The sequence below is a fragment of the Emys orbicularis genome, chromosome 12 (genome assembly GCF_028017835.1).
Source record: "Emys orbicularis isolate rEmyOrb1 chromosome 12, rEmyOrb1.hap1, whole genome shotgun sequence".
Taxonomy (NCBI): Eukaryota; Metazoa; Chordata; order Testudines; family Emydidae; genus Emys; species Emys orbicularis.
The window spans coordinates 28930536-28953443 of NC_088694.1; the positions used below are offsets into that span (position 1 = coordinate 28930536).

Genomic DNA, 22908 nt, shown 5'->3' on the forward strand with positions numbered 1-22908 from the left:
CTCAAGGAATCAATTCTGAAGCACTTAGAGGAGAGGAAAGTGATCAGGAACAGTCAGCATGGATTCACCAAGGGCAAGTCGTGCCTGACTAACCTAATTGCCTTCTATGAGGCGATAACTGGGTCTGTGGATGAGGGGAAAGCAGTGGATGTGTTATTCCTTGACTTTAGCAAAGCTTTTGATACGGTCTCCCACAGTGTTCTTGCCAGCAAGTTAAAGAAGTATAAGTTGGATGAATGGACTATAAGGTGGATAGAAAGCTGGCTAGATTGTCGGGCTCAACGGGTAGTGATCAACGGCTCCATGTCTAGTTGGCAGCCGGTATTAAGCGGAGTGCCCCAAGGGTCGGTTCTGGGGCCGGTTTTGTTCAATATCTTCATTAATGATCTGGAGGATGGCGTGACTGCACTCTCAGCAAGTTTGCAGATGACACTAAACTGGGAGGAGTGGTAGATACGCTGGAGGGTAGGGATAGGATACAGAGGGACCTAGACAAATTAGAGGATTGGGCCAAAAGAAACCTGATGAGGTTCAACAAGGACAAGTGCAGAGTCCTGCACTTAGGACGGAAGAATCCCATGCACCGCTGCAGACTAGGGACCGAATGGCTAGGCAGCAGTTCTGCAGAAAAGGACCTAGGGATTACAGTGGACGAGAAGCTGGATATGAGTCAACAGTGTGCCCCTGTTGCCAAGAAGGCTAACGGCATTTTGGCCTGTATAAGTAGGGGCATTGCCAGCAGATCGAGGGACGTGATCATTCTCCTCTATTTGACATTGGTGGGGCCTCATCTGGAGTACTGTGTCCAGTTTTGGGCCCCACACTACAAGAATAGAGTTTGGGCCCCACACTCTATTCGACATTGGTGGGGCCTCATCTGGAGTACTGTGTCCAGTTTTGGGCCCCACACTGGAAAAATTGGAAAGAGTCCAGTGAAGGGCAACAAAAATGATTAGGGGGCTGGAGCACATGACTTATGAGGAGAGGCTGAGGGAACTGGGATTGTTTAGTCTGCAGAAGAGAAGAATGAGGGGGGATTTGATAGCTGCTTTCAACTACCTAAAAGGGGGTTCCAAAGAGGATGGATCTAGACTGTTCTCAGTGGTAGCAGATGACAGAACAAGGAGTAATGGTCTCAAGTTGCAGTGGGGGAGGTTTAGGTTGGATATTAGGAAAATCTTTTTCACTAGAAGGGTGGTGAAGCACTGGAATGGGTTACCTAGGGTGGTGGTGGAATCTCCTGCCTTAGAGGTTTTTAAGGTCAGGCTTGACAAAGCCCTGGCTGGGATGCTTTAGTTGGGAATTGGTCCTTCTTTGAGCAGGGGGTTGGACTAGATGACCTCCTGAGGTCCCTTCCAACCCTGGTATTCTATGATTCTATGATTCTGTGACCCAGGCTTCATCCCCAGCAGAAGCCAAACACCAGTGGGGATGCAGCCCAGAACTCTCAGCCCCAATACAGTTCATGCCCCTGCTGCCACGTGAGCTAGAGTTAGCTGTTAGCACGCAGCAGCTGCGTGAATCTCAAAAACGCATTTCCACAGCAAGGCCTCACTGACCTGGGACTGGAAGGTCCCACCCTAGCAATCCCTTCGCTGTCTCCTCTGTCAGTAATGAGACGGGGCTGCTGTTACGCTGTACTACCCTGGTAGCCAGTGAGAGGCAATTGTAAAAATGCTTGTCCTGGTGTTACTTTGCCTGCAAAATCCAGAGACTCTAGCCATGACTGTACAGCAGCAGAGGCAGGATGACTTTGCTCGCTGTCTATCGAGCTCCCATCTACCCTTCTGTATCTTGTTCTAGGTCATATCGGTGCAGGGTTTAGCCCTGACCACATGCGACCATTAAAAATTCATCGGCACTTTCGACAAGCATCCTACTTCTGACTCTTGAGGTCCAATTAGGTAATTAAACTCTGCCTCTAAAAATTCCATTGTCAACTGGAGGCAAGTGCTCTTCATTTTCTGACCTGAGCTACTGTATAATGTTGCTGTACACTGACAAAGAGCTGCTACTTTCCACCCCAGAAGTGGCTGCATTTTAGTGAAAGGGTGAAGCGATCCTTGACATATGCTTTGTACAGTGAGTGCTTTGGGATTTTTGGACAAATGGTGTCATATCAATGGTAGTTTCTATTATCAGCCCTTTCGGCTCCCCCACTCAAGCCTGCACTGCAAGGTGTGCATTTGTTTAAGCACTTTGCTGAATTAGGGTTCTTGTTACCAGCTCCTAAGTTGCATTAGAAGAAGCTAACTCACCTGGGAAACTTTCCTTATGTTACTTTCCCACACAAACAATTGGTACGGTTGCCACAGGGTTGTTACGTTATTGCAAATGGGAGAAAGGGTGGTGCATGTGATCTTGAGTGGGAGGGCAGGTTTCCATGAGACAATCTTTCTACCCATATGAGGACACGATGACAAGTTCCCTGTTGGGAACTATGCTGCACTGGGCAAGGGATGGGCCGGATGCACTAACAGGTCTTTTCCACCTGCAGCCACTGTGATTCTGTGAGCAAGGCTTATGCAACAAAGTGTCATGTGTGCCATGGGTCTTGCATATCCTCGGACGTGTAAATGTTTCAGTGCTAACACAGATGTGCAAAAATTGACTAAAACCTAACTGAGCTAGAGTCTGGGAAAGATTTAATGGTGGGGGCGGGGAGTGATGGGAACAGAACATGACAATAATGTCTGCAGACATGGAGCAATCTCATCTGAGGGCAGAACAGCTCCCTGTTTGTCTCGGTGGAGTTTATGAAAACGTCATTACTCAAGGGTGAATAAATCCTTCTTTTGATTAGAAGCAAGCTGCTGCTGGGGGAGGGGTGGCAGCATGGCTTATAGGTGCATATGAGCCTGTCAAAACTCGTGTGTGTTTGTGGGGAAGACAGCAGTGGCAGTTATTCCATGGAGTGCAAACTCCCAGCCAAACCTGGGATATGCTCTGACCCTAGCTCTGATAGCAGCTGCTGCCTTATCCACCTGAGTGTTAGAGAGAGGGAAAAGAGAGCCAGAACTTTGCCCTTGTGGTGCTGCAAAAGTCCAAATATTTCCTTCCATAAAGGGCATATTAGTCCTTTAACACTGGCATCTCTGCTGCCAGGCAAAGGGAAGGCCAAGAAAGCAGGGGAAAGAACTCCTCATGACATTATGCAACAGTAAAGAGGTGCTTATGACTCCTCCTGTTTGAGGCAACAGCACTGTCCGCAAAAGAGTGAAACAGCTGCTTGGATGTGGCCTTAAAGATTCAGTGCTCTTGAAAATAATGAGAACAGCTATGGGAAGGAATGAAATAATTAATTCAAGCCACCGATCCTAGCCAGCTGGCTAAAAGAGTGAATATTTTGAATGCTAACAGCACAACTGGGACATAAATTAAAGGGGGAAAAAATCCCTGCCTGAGCTTTTGGACAAAAAGGCCAAATTCAGCCCCCATGTAAACAGACACAATCCCACTTGGTATGTCTACAGTGCATTGTAAACCTGGGCTCAGGCTCAGGTTTGAGCCCAAACTCCCCTACCATCCACACACAAATTACGGTTGCCAACTCCCCAGCATTGTCCTGGAGTCTCCAGGAATTAAAGATTAATCTTAAATTAAAGATTATGTCATGTGATGAAACCTCCACATGGCAGGGATGGTGTCCCGAGTCTCTATTTGCCAGAAGCTCAGAATGGGCCACAGGGGATGGATCACTTGATGATTACCTGCTCTGTTCATTCCCTCTGAAACACCTGGCATTGGCCACTGTCAGAAGACAGGATACTGGGCTAGATGGACCTTTGATCTGACCCAATATGGCCATTCTTATGTTCTCCAGGAATACCTCCAACCAAAATTGGCAACCCTAACACAAATTTGTCTGACTCAGGTAAGCAACAGGACCCAGATCCTAGGACTCACCCAGAAGTGGAAGGGGTCTGTGCCTGTGTCTCTGTGACTTAGGTCCAAGTCCTGTTACTTTGCAGTGTTGACAAAGCTCAAGCCACAGACCTGAGTCAGAAGACCTGCACAGTGCAGTATGAACATGTTAACACAGGTTGTGAGGCCTGGGTCCAGCAATTGTAAACTCAGGTTGACAATGCAGTGTGGATGCTCAAGTGCGGCTTGGAAACACCATGTCCACTGTAGTGAGATGGGGTGGCCTCCCTCTGGACTTGAGAGTGAGGGACCATTACACTACTCCTGGTAGGTGGAGACAAACCCACCCCGTCCCCCTCGCCAGAGGTACCGGGGTGGGACAGGAAGTATAAAGGGAGGGCCCTGCAGCTCAGTTGAGCAGAGAAGGAGATGGATGTCTTCAGCTCGCTGCAGAACTCTGGAGCTGAACCTGCACCGAGTAATGCCCTGCCCCCAAAGGAGACTGACCTTGGAGAGGAGTTGCCAGGACTGCCGTCCCCCATGTATCCTGAGGAGACAGAGGACCCATGGACTACGGAACCCCTCACTGGGACACTGGTAGGAAGTAGCCCAGGGAAACCAGACTTTGGTTCAATGTAGGTGGGGCGGCTGCCACCCGAGGGTCAAGTTGGCGGAGGGGGTAGGGGGACCCAGGCCCACCCTACTCCACTGAGTCACAGCCCAGCGTCCTAACAGTGGTGGAGGGTTCCACCACTGGGTCAGCGGGGATCCAGCCGCAACACACTGACTTGGGTTCTGATAGCAAAACTACATTGTGCTCTGTGCTATACACACACACACAACAAAAACTGTCCCTGTCCCAAGGAACTTATAACCTAAGTTGCTAGTAGAGCTGTAGAAAATTTCCATCAACACTTTTTTTAACAAAAAAATTGCTGTTTTATCTAAATGAAAATCTTGTTTCATTTTTAACTTTCCAGTTTTCTTCAATGAAATCATCCGTTTTTGAATTTTCTGTTTTTCTGCAAAAACCTGGAACATTTTCACAAAAAGTTTTGAAGCTTTTTTCTCATTTCTTTCAAAAATTTTGGTGGAAAATACAAACAATTTTTTCTTTGCATAGACCGGAAATACAGTGGATAAGCTAAGAGGTATTTTCTAATTGCTGTCACTCTAAGATCTCAGCAAAACACAATTAAAAAGAAAATTCATCAGAGATAACAACACATTGTGTCTCTTCGGAGACCTTATATCAAGCCAATCAACAAGAGAAATCCTTGAATTTCTCTAAGACATTCCTCTTTATTTTATCCTGCCTCTAACAGGAGCAAAGTTACCCACAGTCCCAGGGGTTGTTCCTGGCATTATTCAGAGATGTCCATCCCAAAGTCATTACAGAGAAAACTGGTACATAATAAGGACTTGATTCTGCAACTGGATCCATGCAGAGAGACCTTGACCACTTGTCAATCAACAGAGCTCTGCAGGGGCTTAGAGGCTCACCAGCATGGCTCTCATTGCAGGATCAGGGCCAATAACATTTAATTAAAAAGGGGCTTCCTTGTTCACATTTTAATGTTCAGATTTAAAACTGGTCACTGAAATGCAGCCACCTCTAGGGTGAAGCATAGTGGTCATTCCGTGCTGGCAACACTTCACAGCATTGGTTTTTTTGATGAATGGACGTGAAGAATAAGATCTCCATAGAATATTTTTTCTACATAAACAAATCATAACACAGACTAACGAGACTTCATGAATTTATACTCACACCTCCAAACTTGTCTTTTGTTCTGATACAACATCATTAATAGAGTCATCAATTTTAAGGCTGGAAGGGACCACTGTGATTATCTAGGATACCCCCTGCATAACACAGGCCAATGAATTTCACCCAGTCATTCCTGCATTGATCATAGAATCATAGAAGATTAGGGTTTGAAGAGACCTCAGGAGGTCAGCTAGTCCAACCCCCTCCTCAAAGCAAGACCAACACCAACTAAATTATCCCAGCCAGGGCTTTGTCAAGCCGGGCCTTAAAACCTCTAAGGACAGAGATTCCACCACCTCCCTAGGTAACCCATTCCAGTGCTTCACCACCCTCCCAGTGAAATAGTTTTTCCTAATATCCAACCTACACCTCCCCCACTGCAACTTGAGACCATTGCTCCTTGTTCTGTCATCTGCCACCACTGAGAACAGCCAAGCTCCATCCTCTTTGGAAACCCCCTTCAGGTAGTTGAAAGCAGCTATCAAATCCCCCCTCACTCTTCTCTTCTGCAGACTAAACAAGTCCAGTTCCCTCAGCCTTTCCTCATAAGTCATGTGCCCCAGCCCCCTAATCATTTTTGTTGCCCTCTGCTGGATTCTCTCCAATTTGTCCACATCCTTTCTGTAGTGGGGGCCCCAAAACTGGATGCAGTACTCCAGAGGTGGCCTCACCAGTGCCGAATAGAGGGGAATAATCACTTCCCTCGATCTGCTGGCAATGCTTCTACTAATGCAGCCCAATATGCCGTTAGCCTTCTTGGCAACAAGGGCACACTGTTGACTCATATCCAGCTTCTCATCCACTGTAATCCCCAGTCCTTTTCTGCAGAACTGCTGCTAAGCCAGTCAGTCCCCAGCCTGTAGTGGTACATGGGATTCTTCCGTCCTATCCCATCATCCAGATAATTAATAAAGATGTTGAACAAAACCGGCCCCAGGACCGACCCCTGGGGTACTCCGCTTGATACCGGCTGCCAACTAGACATCGAGCCATTGATCACTACCTGTTGAGCCCGACAATCTAGCTAGCTTTCTATCCACCTTATAGTCCATTCATCCAATCCATACTTCTTTAACTTGCTGGCAAGAATACTGTGAGAGACTGTATCAACAGCTTTGCTAAAGTCAAGATATATCATGTCCACTGCTTTCCCCATATCCATAACTTGTGGTTGAAATAGAGTAAATCTAGACCAGGGGTTCTCAAACTTCATTGTACTACAACCGCCTTTTGACAACAAAAATTACAACATGACCCCACGATGGGGGACCGAAGCCTGAGCCTGCCCGAGCCCCGCTGCCACGGGCAGGGGGACCAACCTGGAGCTGAAGGGCTTCAGGCCCGGGCAGGGGGCCTGTAACCAGAGCGCCGCTGCCCAAGGCTGAAGCTGTAGATTGAGCCCCACCACCCAGGGCTGAAGCCCTGGGCCCCAGCAAGTCTAACGCCAGTCCTGGCAACCCCATTAAAACAGGGTCCCGACCCAAAGTTTGAGAACCGCTGATCTAGACACTACATGCAACAATGCACTCGGAAAAAGTCCTATATGGGGGGCATCCCTGCCTTACCCGGTGGGGGTGGGGTGGGGGGGTATTCCTATTTGGGCACCTACATAACAGCCAGATTTTCAAAATTGCTCAACAACCAAGCTGCACCCTTTAAAATAAAAATCTGGTCACTTTGGTGCCTAAATGGGAGCTGAACTGTTTGAAAATATGGCCCATGATATGTAATTCTCTCTTACCAGAAGACGCCCTCTCCTTTCTGATATTTTATCCATCTGTGCACCCCGAGCCCTGACTGGGAGTGGTTTTCTACCTGGCGGCACAGGAAGGGAAATCAGTTACCTACCGTCTGTCCCACCCAGAAGTCACACCTGCTACTGCTCTTTGTTAAAAGTACACTTGCCACCACATTGCTCACTGCAGCAAGTGGTTCCTGGCCTGGTTAGGGTTAGATGTTCAGAGAACACCTAGTGAGCAGCACTATGGCAGGGAACTATGGCTGTTTGGCAGGACCACTTGAGGCTATCGCTTTGGCTCTCTCAGAATCATTTCCCCCCTACATGTTCACTGCACCTTTTGCAAAGGTGGTTGGCTTTAAATGCACCCTGGGTTTATACAGTCTCTGTGGGATTCTTGTCCAGAGATTTCTCCAGTTCTCACACAGTTTTATGGAAGACACAAAAGCCAGATACAGTCACACCCTGGGCTTCCTACTTCCCAAGTTTATTCTGCTTTGTTTTCCAGTTAAATGGGTCTGCTAAGGGGGCAGAGAGGACAGTTTGCAGCAATAGGATCCTACTGATATTCCTGTTTGTGTTCAGGCATAGTTCATGATTCCTGCAGATTCTCCTGTGGAGCCAAGAATTATTTGCATCCAAAGAAGAGGGAAATCTCTGCTCCTCCACATCTAGTTCTCTCTTCTCTCCATGCTTTGGGGCAGGCCTCCAATGTACAGACACCTTGGGGACAGGCATGGAGAAGTGGCCAGACCAACACATGCACATGGCATTTTTCTAAATACAAGGTTGGTCCCTAGGGTTTCCTGTCCAAGGGCCTCAAAGCACTGAACACACATGAATGAATTAACCATAACATCCCAGTGAGGTAGGTGATTATCAACCTAATTTTACAGATGGAGAAACTACCACACAAAGAGGGGAAGGCTGAGGTCCTCAAAGGTATTTAGGCACTGTTGTATTAATTTAGATGGAATATATGGGCCAAAGGTGTTAATATACCCAGTCACTGTCCAACATTAAACAGTTTCAGACAAGGTTTGGGGTTTGATATACACAGACCTTAGCCTGCTTCCTACCCTGGCAAAAACACCAGTAAACACTTTTTAAATCTTTTATTAGAGATATAGAAAAAAAGAAAACCACGTAAAGTATTTGAAATATAAATAAGGCTTTATTTTAACCATTTTTGTTGCTGTTTTTTCTTTTTAATCTGTGGAGAATTTGTAGAAGGGAAATCCTCTTTGTGTCAGAGTTTTTTAGATGGCGTTAAAAATGGCAATAAATGTCCTTTGGGGGAACAGAGAAGAACTTAGTGAAGATGGGCTGCAGCTGTTGTTAAAGTCCGATCCTGTTTCATAACAGACAAAAGGAGACAAACACACACAAACGGGAAGAGAAAAGAACAGCCAAGATAGAAAATACAGCTTTTGTCTCTGGTGTTGACTTTCACTTGCAACCTTGCTGCTGGAGAAACAGAGGCCCAGCACACAATCTTATTAGCCACTCCGAGGCCTGGCAAACTTGCACCAGCATCGGGCTGTTTAGATCATTGCTTTTAGCTGCCTTCTTTTGGTCACAGGCTTACAGCAGTGTTGCAGTCTTGGCCGACGAAGCCAGACACTTATTAGACAGAAGGAAAAAGGAGAGGGACAGGAAAGAGAAGAAATAAGGTGGGAAAGGAAAAGGACACATAGGGGCAGGGGAAGAGAGACAGTCTCCCATTCCAGGTGTTGGCTGGGATTCAGCTGGAGGTGGTGTTGTCATCTGGGACTGGGTTCCTCTCCCTGGTCCCATCTGGTCAGGACATCCTTCAGGATTAGGACGAAGAAGTTCCGGGTCCCAGGTGACCATGAGGGGTGGCAGTCATGGTGGAGCTCATTTTTTGCCTTTCTCTCATCTCTCAATCTGCCAGCGTTGCGACAGCCTCCATCTGTTTGTATTGTTTCCCCAAAGTCTCCATTTTTAAAAGCCCCCCCAAGGGAGCGCTGGGTGAATAGCCCATTCTTTTATTATTTTGTTCACCAATAGGCCTAACTTTTGACACACCAATTTTGGCTTATTGCTTTTTGGTCTTACACTGTCTTATTTACTAGGTTTGAGTTTAATACAGTCCTTGAGCTATATTAGTTGGCCTTTTGGTTTGTATTGAGGTTTTTTTTGTCTCCCTTTTGCAACTTTTCCCATTGACATTTATTGCCGTAGGTTACTGTGACACTCCATCAACTTTCACAAAAACAACGAGGAATCTGTTTTTGTGGATACAGACTAACACGGCTACGGCTACCCCTCTGATACTTGCCATCAACTTTCACTTCCTTTTTACATTTGAGTTTACAATTAAGGTAAATTTGCTGGCCCAATTATGACAACAGCACCTAAGGTACCCTGAAATCAGTGGGAGTGGATAGTGTTTCCTACATATTTTTAAGGATCTGTGTTGAAGTGACTGGCCCAAGGCTGGACTGGGAGCTAGAGGCAGAACTGGCATGAGGTCCTTGGAATCCTAATTCCCAGCCCCCTACTCTGACCACCCCTCTCCCTGAAGAGCTGGCAATCCTTTGTCTGCTTAACTGATTTGCAACATTTGGACAAGCTGGGCTGGGTATTTCTTCATCTAGCCCTAGTGGCCACATGCTGATGGGAAGGGAACATAGGGAGAGGGAAGATGGGGGCAAGTGTATCTGATGTGCTGGGGAAAGAGAAGTAACTGGGCCTCTTGCCTTGGATCAGGGATGAACCCCGCTGTTCCTGGCCGGGAAAGAGATCTCCAAAGTCTGCAGGGCGCCCCAGCCTGGGGACCGGCAGGCACTGGCCCGGCTAGGAGCTCTGCCCCTTCTGCCGCGAACCGAAGGCTCCTCCTGGCCCGCAGCCGAGATTCCGGCCCGGCTCCGCAGCTGGCGCCCCCATCCCTGCGCCCGGCTCCTGGGCAGGTCCCTGCCCTGATGCCCGCGGGCGCTGAGAGGCGGCTCCGAGGGGAAGGTCTGGGCGGTGCCCATGTGTCCGCCGCAGCCCCGTGCGCCCCGGGGAGAGGAGAGGCTTGTCGGGGGGCGGCTCCCTGGGCGGGGCGGCGGCTCGCTGCCCCTGTGCCCGGCAGCCCGCTGTCCCTCCCGGGGGAGGGCCCGGGGGCGGCGCCCTGGGGGTGGCTCAGTGCCCGGTGCCCCCGCTCCGCGCCGTGCGCCCCGGCCCCTGGCAGGCGGGAGGCGGCGCAGCAGCAGCTATCCCAGGAATGCGCTGAAGATGGCGGCCGGCAGGAGAGCCCCGAAGAGCGGGCTGCTGGAGCTGCGAGCCCCGGGCGAGCAGTGGCTGCGAGTCCTGGTCACTCTGGCCGAAGACTTCCTGACCGTGAGCCCCGGCAAGGGCGCGGGGGCCGAGGAGCCGCCGCCCGCCCCGGCGCAGCTGAACGGCGGGGAGCCGTGCGCCCAGGTGCCCGAGTCGCTCACCAACGTGAAGCGCACGGTGCGGATCGTGAAGCAGGACGTGGGGGGGCTCGGGATCAGCATCAAAGGTGAGGGGCGCGGCAGAGGGCGAGGGCTCGCCCCGCTGCTGGCCTCGGGCGCTCGCCCCCCTGTCCACGTTGCTCCGGAGAGCAGGGTCCGTGCCCCGTGGGCTGAACCTTCCGCTTGGCTCGAGGGTCCCAGCGACGGCACTGCCGGGCTCTCCCTGGTGGGCACCTTGCAGCGCCCAGCGCCGAGGCACAGCTGGAGGCGGCCGGTGCCCTGTGGCACCTCGGGGAGTTGGCTGGTGCCTGACCAACTTCTGCGCGCGGCCGGGTGCTAACTCCGTGTTTGCTAAAGCGGTTGGGGAGGATGCCCTGGGGGTGGCCACAGCCCCAGCCCCCCATCTCCCGCTCGCCCTGAGCTGGAGGGGCGCGTAGCACGGCTCCGGCTGAGCTGCCGGGAAGGAACCTGTCACTGCCGCTTGTGGCTGTTGGGGAAGTTGGAAATGGACAAGCGAATCCACCGGAGGCCCCCATCCTGCACTTGCCCGGAGGAGCAGAGTGAAGTCGCTCACGTGTGTGTTTTCAGGGTTAGGCCGTAGGAATGTAACCCATGCAGAGGAGTGACAAGAGTGACAGGTTCTGCTCCTTAATTTCTAAACTCCAAATGTCATGATTTTACAGAGCCCTGTCATATGCAGTGGTTGAAAGTTGCAGCCTTCTAGCAGTGTATTTTTAGGTCTGTTATATCAGTTACACAGGCTGCATCAGCTCCCAGTTAAAATGTTACCTTTACATACAACTATAACTTGGCACTGCTCCTGCAAAGACTTACATACATACTCAATGTCCATGTGGTGAGCAACACCATGGAAGCCAAGTGGACTACTCACAGTGCATGAAGTTAAACATGTGCATAAACCTTTGCAGGATTGGAGCCATGGTTTCTTTAAAGTGCTTTTTTATGAGAGTTGTAGGCTGGCAGGTTTACATGTGCTGTGTGTGCATGCTGTAAATCTAGAATGCAATATCTTCCTACTGTATTTTCCACTGCATGCATCCGATGAAGTGGGTTTTAGCTCACAAAAGCTTATGCTCAAATAAATTTGTTAGTCTCTAAGGTGCCACAAGTACTCCTGTTCTTCACGTGAGATCAGTTTGTGAACCTGAAATTGCCCATCACTTGCACTGTGCCTACCTAACCTTAGGTTAGCCTGAGCATACAGAAAAAGTGATGCCTCTGAAGAAGTGGGGGTTTTTACCCATGAAAGCTTATGCCCGAATAAATGTTAGTCTTTAAGGTGCCACCGGACTCCGCGTTGTTTTTGAGAAAAAGTGAGTGGGTCTAATGTGTCTAAGCAGGGTTGGGTGGTACTGAACAGAAAGGTTAAACTGGATGGGGAGGGGAGGGAGTTATTCTATAATAAATTATTCCATGAAAGTGTAAAAAGAGCTGAGAATTGTTCTCCCCTTATGTCCCACATAATTTAGTTCATGTCATATTCGGTGTCTTTTAATTGTGAATTCTGATGGTTGTTTGCATTTGCCCACAGGCTAGGCACTGGCATTGCATTTGTATCGTCCTGTCACTGATGTGAAAGGGTGTTTTCCTGTTCTTTTATTGGCATTCCTGCACATTAGCCTGCAGCCTGCAACAGAGTTTTGTTCCAAAATACCATCAGTCTTACCAAAATATATCTAAATAAAAATCTGCAGTCCACCGCACTTACTGAATTAATCTCAGTGAAGGCTGCACTGTAAACGCACTGCTATCCTCATGATCAGCACAACTCAAACGACCTCATTTGTGCAACTTTGCTGCTCAGAGGAAGTCAGCACAGTGGCTGGAAGAAGCTCTGAGGAATAGACAGTTTTAGCACAAAATGAACGGGGCTGTGAAGGTATAATTTTCTTGCAGCTGTAGGGCCCAGTTGTTTATTTTAACAATTGATGCTTCACAAGCCACACCTGGCAGACAGGCAGCTTTGACCTTCAAAATCCAAGGCAGAGATAATGCACCTTGTGGGGAATCTGAGTGAACTCAGAGAGGGTTGACAGGAGGAGATGTTGGAAAACTGGTCTATTACCAGGCTGGCTTTGGCCCATTAATACACACTGGGTGTGGTTCACATTTCCACCGACGCAGGAGCCAGGTCGGTCTCTTTCAAATGTTAAAGAGTTGGTGTTCTTGCCTCTAGAATTTACGTGGGCTGGGGAAGAGGAAAGGACAGGGCACATCTGGGAGCTGAATAAAGCAGAAAAAAGCTAGCAACTGGCCCAAATGCACCATTCCCCCATTTCCTTCTTTAGAGAAGTCTTTAACTTAAGTGGCCTGTACATCTAATAATAATCTGATTCTTTTGTGTCTGTTTTGCTCTTAATCCACATCCCCCTCTCCCTCTCTCTGTTTTGCAGTTGAGATGACTCCAGCCTTAGAGAGCTGTTACCGTATATTGATCTTTTCCAATTACAGATTTTTAATGTTGGTGGTGCGGGGGGATGCTGAGGAGATTCCTCATTCCTCATTATAGAAATATGGAACTGGGCCCACATTGTGAGTTCAGTCTCTTGAGGGAGGACTCTTTATCCAGGCATCCCACAAGCCCTTGTTCAATAAAGTCCGTACAGCAAATTAAAAACAGAACTTCTTTCAATATAGTCACAAAACTAACAGAGCTCAGTCTGGTTCAGTGAAGTCTAGAGCTCTGCCCCTGTTCTGCCTCGGCTGAGTCCTTGCCGAAATGTTCCTATTCATGCTACCAGTGGCAAAAAATGTGGACCTCTAGATCCAGATACTCAAGAGTTCATTTGGCTGCCAGATGGGAGATGAGCTCTTTGGAAAATGTGGCTGCTGGAGCGGTAGCATAACCAGCATCTGTTTAGAGCGACTAGGCTGATCTAATTGATTCTTCTGTGCCTTCTTCTTCATGCTTTCCCCACTGCTGGAGGGGCTTCTTTCTGGAGCATACCGTGCAAAGACCATGTGTTGCACAGAAACGTGCTCTGATCCCTTTACATTGCCCAGATACGGGACTCCCCTTTTGCCTTCAATCTACTGATGAAATATATAAGTGCTATTTAAGAGCTAGGGATAGTTAATAATCGTAATAAAAAGCCACTAAAACCTTCAAGATGTGCATTTTTGTAAATCTTGAGCATCAACATGGCCTTGTTTTTGTAACCTTTGTCCTCCCTTCCTCTATTCCAGTCCCACCGTTTCTCTGCTCCCTTTTCTGTGTCTTGTCTGAATTTTAGAGTGAATTTTAGCTCTTTGGCTATTCTGGGGTGGGTTTCACTGGCTCTCTTCCATCCTGGACCTGAGAAACCTTTTTGTTGAAACTGAGGGTATCCGCAAATCAATTCGGTATCGATGAATAGGCACTTTCCAGCAAAAAAATTTCTGTCTAAAAATTCTCACCCAGCCCTCATTAGCACTAAGGTGCTCCTTCCTAGGAGAAATGTTACTCCGTTCAGTTAACGCTTCATTTTTGCAATGACACGTGCAAAAGCAAAGTAATAAAAATCCAAACTGGGAGCCATAAACCGGTGCAGCTGGTCATGCAGGTGTGAAGGTGACCATTAGCGCCTCGGAGGGTGGAGAAGGCGTGGTGGGAAGGCACTACAAAGTGACACTTTTCCATTCAAATGCAATAAATGTCATATTTGAACGTCAGACTTTCCTACCAAAAGAATGAACACTGACAGGAATCTCTAGGTGGCTTCCATTTCTCCGAGGAAACAAGTGGAACTCCAGCAGCCTCCCCGGAAGCACACACCTAGGTTTATCCCAGTGGTTCTCACACTTTTTCGTGCTGTAGACTACTTCCTAAGACAGTGACGCTTCCTGAGCCCCTCTCCTTCCAGCTCGGAGAGTGGAGAGCTGGAGACTATTACTCCATCTGGCTAGGTACTGTTGCCACACTTCTCACCAGAGGAGCCGAGGCCCACATTCTCAAAGTTAGGTAGGTACCTAACTCCCATTGACTTTGAGTTAATCCTGTTGATTTGAGTGCCTTAAAAGTTTTACCAAACAAACACAGAAATGCCCCTTTCCAATCCCCTCCTTTATTGCAGTGCTGGAGTGCCTCACAAACTGAAATGTATTTCCCCTCCCAACCCCATTGTGAGGTACTGTTATCCCCATTGTACAGGTGGGGAGCTGAGGCTCAGAGAGAAACTAGGTGACTTGACCAAGGTCACATAGCCTGTTGCAGAGTCGGGAATTTAATCCGGGGTCCCAAGTATCAGGCTAGGGCCTTAACCTCTCTTCCCCTCCAGCTCCTGCTGGGCTTTTGTTCACGGTGGAAGAGCTCAGCCCATGGCTCTTAGGGATTGAGAGCTACGTCCAAGACGCGCGCTCTTGCAGTCCAGCAGGGTCGCTCTTTGATGCCTGCAGCCGTCTGTACTCTAAACTTTCTTGGTCATTTCCCAGTTTGACCCAGGCCACCTGTGTATTTGTTAAACTTCGTATTTCGGTGTCATCCACAGACATGGTAGCAGTGGCATTTCCACTAAAGAGACGCTAATGAGAGCCGGACGTGAGATAGCCGTGTAGGGAGCAGATCTGTGCTTCCTTTCTTTTGCATTTCACTTTATTGATGTCTAGTCAGAAGAGCCTCTAGAAACTCTCAGACAGGCCTGGACTGGGGTGGAATAAGCAGCAAGTATCAATGCTGGGAGACTAACAGATGCTTCATCCATGTGGCAGGAGCTGCTCTGTCCTGCTGCTGCTGCACAGAGCTAAGACTAAGAGCCATCTATCTATCAATCATACATGTAGCAACTGGCTGAAACCGAAATTGAGGAATCTTGTATTTCCAAGAAGGGGGCCAGTATCTGGACACTCTCTTCCATGAGCTATGTGGCAGAATGTATATTCTGAGATTCAAGCAAGAAAAGGACAGTTGCTAGGATCTCTGGGCGGAAGTGGGGTCAGATGCTTACCTCCTCTGATTCATGCTCCTCTGCACGATGATAAAAGTAATAAAAATGATTTTCTACCCAAAAATGACACCAGCGGTTGCGAATGTGATGCATTACTGGGGAAAGTGAGCTAAATCTTGATATATTGGCACTCAGATTTGTTTAAGCAGGATGCTATCTAAGTAGTACTTTCCGCCTTCTCTATATAAATAGTATCTAACCACTTCCTTTTTCCTTTTCTTTTCAGGCGGCCGAGAGAATAAAATGCCTATCTTGATTTCCAAGATCTTTAAGGGGCTGGCTGCAGATCAGACAGAGGCGCTGTATGTAGGAGACGCTATCCTCTCCGTCAATGGGGCTGACCTTTCAGAGGCGACGCACGATGAGGCAGTGCAGGCACTGAAGAAGACTGGCAAGGAGGTGGTCTTGGAGGGTAAGTACCAGAGCAGACCTGTGTATGAATGTGGCGAACATTGCCAATAAGACTGTGTGTGCTTTTCCCATGGCTGAAATACAGACCCCATTCCCTCACCGCAGAGGTGCTGCTGGGCTTGTAAAATGGCCATTCTGCTACCAAATGGCATTTGCTGTTTGTTTTTATTTCTGCACAATGCATCTAGGTTCAGTGCTGGGAGGTGCCACGGAGGGTTCTCTGGGGGTTCCCCTCCAGATGCCCTGGAAAGGGCCAGAAGTGTCCAAAATGCAGGGCATATGGGGCTCAGCTGGGCCATGCCTGAATCAGGTAACAAAGGCAGAGAGACCAAATGATGGACCACGGTGAAGGAAGTTTCCACTCGGAAACTCTTAATGCTGAGGAAAGTTTACATGCCCCCTTTGCCATCCCGAACCCATCGGGGGTTCTGCTTAGCCTTGCCAAAGCCATGAGGGCCAGGGCTGAGGCTCCCTGCTGGGGGATGCCCACCGGAGCCAGTCTGACCAGCAAGGGATTTTACATGCTAGATGGGCTGCAATATGGAGGCACCCGCGGTGCCTGCTCTTTGCAATAGTGAGGGCTGCGCTGGCAGTTCGCCAGAAGCCTGAGATCCAAATCTGCATATACATTTACATACCGTTTTTAATTAAAAACAAAATAGGCACAAACCATTCCATCCGCTCATTCTGAGAGTGGGAAATAGCGGCTGGGATCTCCCTGAATAGATGGACAGAACCTGCTTGTTCTGCTCAGTCTCCAAGGTGGCTGTGGGGCAGGACTCTGAGCCACCTTGGGGCTGCACTCTGGGTTAAATGTGGCACTTCAGTTCAGTTCTGCATTTCAGTTCAGATCTGGCTCACCCCAGATCTTAGTGTGCGCCACTTCGCATTCTGGGGATCACAATGCTGATGCTACTGGCTAGATCTGGCGTAGGTGCAGTGCAGGCTTTCTTCCCCATGTGCTCTGCCGCTGTCTTCACCACAATCCTCACTTGTGTTTCCCCTTCAGCTCCATGCTTGGGTCTCCCCCACGGCTCGGTCCTGGCCTGCAGCATCCCCGGTATTACAGTGAAGGGCCTGGTCTGATCAGACTCTGTTAACAGAGTGTGACTGGTGCTTTCTGATAGAGATAAATGTGGAGAGTGATGATATCGCATTTCAGCTTCAAATGCTTTACGGACATGCACTGAGACCTCCGCTGGAGGTCCCTGGGAGCTAGGCTCCGATTGTGCTCTCCATTTCACCCCCAGATGCACTGAGGCAGAGTGGAGATGACTAGTCTCGGAGGGAGTCAGTGTCAGAGTGTAGGAACCTAGGCCCACGTTAGACCTGGGTGATCACTGGTTTTAGACTGAGTTTGGATCTTAGCATGAGCCGTGTGCTCAAAGCATGGACCAAACCAATAAGATCATGAGAGAGAAGAGTTGTTTGTGTTGTATTCGTAGTGACCCTGGAAATACCAGTGTTACCTGATTGAATGTCTGGGCTGAAGTAATAGAAATATAGAAAACAGCGTTAACTGGGCATCAGGTTCAGGGTTTAGCCCAAAAACTCCCTTTTTTGTCTTTGGCTGAAGTCCATTAATCGGCAACGACATCCGTTGTTTGTTATTGAGTGTGAAGAGCAAGAGTTTCTAGGGCTCTTGGGCAGAGCTTTTCCTTACCCCTCAGGAGCCGTGCCATGATAGGAAGGTGTCTCCTGGGCCTGAACTTGTTGCAAGTTTTTTGGCCAATGCTTATAACTGTGTTGCTGCTAGTGTATAAAATACAAGAGTGTATATGGTTATATTGGTGTTTGGGATGCAACCAGCACCAAGTGGCCCTTTGGGACAAATAAAGGCAACTGAGTGCTGTGAAACCTTATAAACGTATTAGGAAAATAATTTCCAACAGGTAGCGGAGGTTAAACTCAGGACTTGGCTGAGGCCATCATATTAATCTTCATGTGTGTCTTGCTGAGATTTGAACCCAGGTATTCAAAGATGAAAATCCAGTGAGCTGGGAAATCCGTTCAGCTCCCTGTTCTAAGCACTAAAAGAGAGATTTTAAGCTGTAATGTTGTTTGTTTTGTGTTTGAAATTCCAGTGAAAGCTCAGGCTAGCCAGAGCACAGAGTGTTCCGGTCACATCTCTTCCTGCCTCTGGCATGCTGAGAACCTCCTCCCCTGCCCACAGGAGGGGCAGCTCCCCTATGGGATGATTTGCCCCCTTTTTGGCCCCTGTAAACTACCAAAGCAGCATAAAGGGGCCATAGCAGGGGCTGGAATCTGGCTTGCAGTTAGACAACATGGACAATTTGTTCTGTGTAACCCTGAGCCTCTGGGGCATAGGGTGTAAATATGTCAAGTTCTAAACCCTTGAAAGCCAAAGTTTAATAATGGACGTCAGAGTAGCCTAGTACTTCTGCAGCAACTTTCCTCCTGGACTCATCCTCACCTACAGCAGCATGAACAGACTAGATTTGGTGCCTGAAAAAAATAATGACCATTAAAAAAATCCCATCACCCAGGTCCCAGTGAGAGGGGAGATCTGGGAATACTGATCTGGTGGTTTTGGAAGATGTTAGTTTTAAACCAAGCTGTTTCCCAGGATCACAAATCTGAGTGATCTGTAAAACTCGACTGACTTGAATAACGGCAGAGACATTGTGAGAACCATTAAAGCTTTGGGGACTCTCCCAGCAGGGCGATGAGAGGTGTCTTGTCTTCACTGATTGCAGTTGTGACTGCCTGGCACATCTCAGAGCTATAGGAGAGATGAAGTGTTATGGCCAGGTGAGCTGGCAGTGAAGGACCGCGGGTGTCTGAAGGTTTCAGGAGACCCACTCAATCCAGACGCCTGGGAGGAGACTCTCACACTGCCTTGCGTCTGAACTGCTGGGCACTGGGAAAGGTTGACCCTGCAGTCACTGGCGAGAGGCTCATGTTAGTGGCCTGACTGCTCTGTTGTGAGAGAACTCCTACGTCCTCTGCGAAGTGGAGATGCCAGTCATGCTGTACCGAAGGAGAACCCGTAACTGGCCAAAGGAGACAGTCACAGTGACTGGGCTGGGAGAGATGAGATAATGGAGATTAGTGGTGTTTGTGCTCTGAATCAATTAGCCTGGTCTGCCTGTCCAACAAGCGGGAGAGTTTGACATTGCGCTCAGCTGCCCGAGTCCCTGCTTCACCCGAGCAGGCCCTGCCAGCCTATCAACCCCGGGTAGAGCGGAGGTGGACTGGCACAAGAAGGGCAGACTGCTAGAGAGCTAACGTCAAGTTTTAGTGGGGAGCGCAAACATCCTGGTTGTGACCTGTCTCCTCCTCCTCCTGCCAGAACAGCCACGAGAACGAAAGAGCCAGCCCGGGATCCCCCTGGGTTCTGGCCCTACCCCCAGAGAAGCCTCTCTCGGTCAGTCGGTCAATGGCAAATGGTTTAGCATCTCCCCAGTGTTTTGTTTGAAAGCCAGGGCAGAGGCTCAGCTGGCGGATAGCCGCCTACCCTATTGATTTCTGAGTCGCTGAGCAGAGCTGAGGCCTGGCCCTGGGTGTAAATGCTAACGCTCTCCCTTAGCTGGACACATCCTGCATTCCTCGGGCTGAATTTAGTGCTGGTGAGAGGTGCTGAGTTGACATCCCATGAGACGGAAGCACAGCTGGGCAGTACCAGCTCCCCCCATGCTGCCTCCCTCCAGCATGCTTCAGAGACAGAAGAACATAAGAAGGGTCAGACTGGGTCAGACCAATGGTTTACTTAGCCCAGTATCCTGTCTTCCAAGCGTGGCCGGTGCCAGATGCTTCCGAGGGAATGAACAAACCAGGGCAGTTATCAAATGATCCATCCCCTGCCCTCCAGTCCCAGCTTCTGGCAGTTGGAGTTTTAGGACACCTAGAGCATGAGGTTGCCTCCTTGCTATTTTAGCTAACAGCTAGCGATGGAGCTGTCCTTCATGGACTTCTCTTGTTCTTTTTTTGCCTCCTTCCAGGGTGACAGCAGAGTGCTCTCCTCGCCCCCAAGCCCCACTGACAAGTACAGGCCTTGGCCTCTCTGCTGGGGCCCTGTAGGGAAGGGGACAAGTTGTTTTGTGTAGGTTTTTGTGGCCTGCGCACCAGTCTGCTAGGCCCTGGGCTGAGACCAACCCTCCATGTAGCCTGTAGAACAATGGCTAATCCTGAGGGACCAGGCTGTCGCCCAGCTAGGAGGACCCACGCAGGGGACAGCCTTGTGGAGTTTCCTACTAGATCATTCCTTCAAAGGGTGGGTCAGGCAGAGGGGTCACAGCCAAGATCCGGTGGGTCCCCAGGGATCCATCAGAGCCTGGGGCGTCCCGTTGGAGGAGCGTCTCTCCCTGGAGGCAGGTTCAACGGCACAGACAGAAGGTCCTGGAGCCAGAGCCAGTGCAGCCCTCTGCCAAGATTTCCCTTTGCTTTCTACAGGAGACAATGCATTGTGCACCTCCTGCCATTGTAGGGAGTCCTGCCCACTGGAGAGCACTCCAAGGGATGCAGCAGGGACACTCCTCACTTCCACGCAGGCAGAGGGGAGAATCTAGGCATGGAGCGGCCCCTCCCTGTGTGCATCCTGACAGGGCACTCTGGCCCGGGTCAGTGTTAAATGCTTTTAGGAGCAGCCTTTTTCTTTTGCCCTTTTGGGCTCCTGCAGGGATCGGGGAGGGGGAGAGCGTCTCTGGGGCTATTGGGACAGGGAGAAAGGCCAGGTCTAGGTATAATGAATCCAGGGGCTGCAGACATGGCTCCAGGAACATAGGCCTCTCTGCCATTGGCCCGAGTAGGGCTGCCTTAACTGGCAGCAGACTTGGTCATGCTCAGACACAAAACTCCTACCCTGCAAGGTGTCACAGAAGCAGGGACAAGCTGGCAGCATGAGGCTGATTAATAATAACTTCTAACTTCCATCCAGCCTGGCACCTTGACTCTGGCAGTGGCCAGTACCAGTTGCTTCAGCAGATGGTGTAACCTCATCCCCTCCTTTTGTGCCTCTATAAAGGACAATCGGACAATGACTGGCCTTCAAGGCAATCTCTCCCTAACCCTGGGAATCTAGTCTTTGATTTCTGTCCTGAACCATGGAGGCTGATATCTCTGATACCTTTTTAATCCTAGCTAGTGGAACCGTGGGTATTATTATTATTATTCATGTGTGTCCAGTCCTTTTCTGAAACTTCCTTACTAAACTCTTTGCCTGAGCAATAGCTTGTGGCAGAGAGTTCCACTGACTAATTGTGTTGTGTAAAAGAACGATTCCTGTTTGATTTTATTGTGTCGCCCTTGTTCTTGTATGCTCAGAAAGGGTTACTAGGAACCCCCGATTTACATTCATTATACATTCATTATTCATTCTCTCTCATATTTTTCTCCTCCCTTAAGTAATGGTCCTAACCATTTAAATCTGTCTTCGCATTGAGTCTTGCCAGGCCTTCCGCTACTTCTCCGACACTTCTTTGTGCCGTTTCTATCTCTGCTGTATTATTTGGAGGCACAGAGGTGATTTGCCCAGCACTGTGCAATGATTCAGTGGCAGGGCTGGAAATAGAGGCCAGGAGTCCTAACTCTCAGCCACGTGCTTTCACCTTAGCGCACAAATGACGTAACTGAGAATTGGTTTCTGTCGAGTGGGTAGACGGGCAGTGGAGTTGGTACGTCTAACATCACAGCAGTTAGGGAAGGGCTGGAGACCTTGCGGAGGGGGAGTAGAGGGAGATTTTATAATGTCTTTGCTAAGGGGTCTGTAGGAGGGAGGAGCCGTTCTCTTGCGGAGTCTCAATCCACTAACAATAAACTAAACTCCACCGTTTCCATTGCTGTGTCCCATCAGCCCTACCGCTAGGAGTGCAGAGCAGCAACTGCCCCAGCTGTGAGGAGGGAGGGAGGGGCCTTTCCTCAGGCACAGCTAAACTCGCCCTCCCCTTCAGTTCTGCTAATCACCGGAGCCCAAAGGCAACAGATCCGTAGAGTACTGTGGCCCTCCAGACTTGGCCTGTGTGAACAGGAGAGCTGTTCTCTTTGGCTCCAAATGCTTCCTTGCCCTCTTCTTTGGATCTGAAGGGTTTTCCCTCCCCCACCCCCTGCCCCAAACTGCATTGTCTCTAAACTCTTTTTAGCTTTGCTCAGCCCTTTCTGTGGCTTGGTTCCTCCTCTCTCCGGAGCCTCCGGAACCACACATCATCCTGTGGAATGTGCTCCTCTGCACAGTTGCTGGAAGTTGATCTTTTTAACCAAAGAGAAATGCGAGAACTCCTTTCTCGCCAGGCCTGTGAAATTCCTTCCTCAAACCTCTCGCTCGCTTGCTTGTTTTTCTCTCTTTCCTTTGGCCTGGGTTTGTTTCCTTTTCTCCTAAAGATTATGGATGAGGCTGGGATGAGCTGCCTTGTGTCTAGGGAGAGAGATCAGAGGAAGCCCCTCTTCCCCGACCTGATCTGTTTACTCGACCTGCTGATTAGAGGGCAGTGCTGAGAACACGGATCTGCAGAGAGGGCTTCGCTGTAGTTTGCTGGGGCTCAGATGAGACCCAGCAGGCTTCTTTAATAAATTAAAAATCCCAGCAGGTAAACTCCAAAGGGAAGCTGGCAAGGTTTGCTCCTGTGTTCAGAGACTTGGTGTCTTCGTTTGATTCCTTTGCAGCCTCACAGGGGTTAAGCAGCAGAAAGTACTGGCTTCCCATCGCTCAGTGTGGCTGGGTGCAGGTAACCTCACTCGAGCGTGGCAGGGCCCTGTTCGTTTCATTGTGGGAGAGCCAGTTCAGGT

At 49.3% G+C, this 22908-nt stretch overlaps 1 protein-coding gene across 1 annotated transcript in view; it reads left to right on the forward strand.

Moving 5' to 3' along the window:
- The first annotated feature begins 10613 nt into the window (after positions 1-10613).
- Positions 10614-22908, forward strand: part of SNTA1 (syntrophin alpha 1) — a 62739-nt gene continuing 50444 nt past the window's right edge. Inside the window, exons 1-2 of the mRNA XM_065414611.1 lie at positions 10614-10881; positions 15983-16168. Coding sequence (XP_065270683.1) covers positions 10614-10881; positions 15983-16168 — 454 coding nt within the window. The remainder of the gene's footprint in view (positions 10882-15982; positions 16169-22908) is intronic.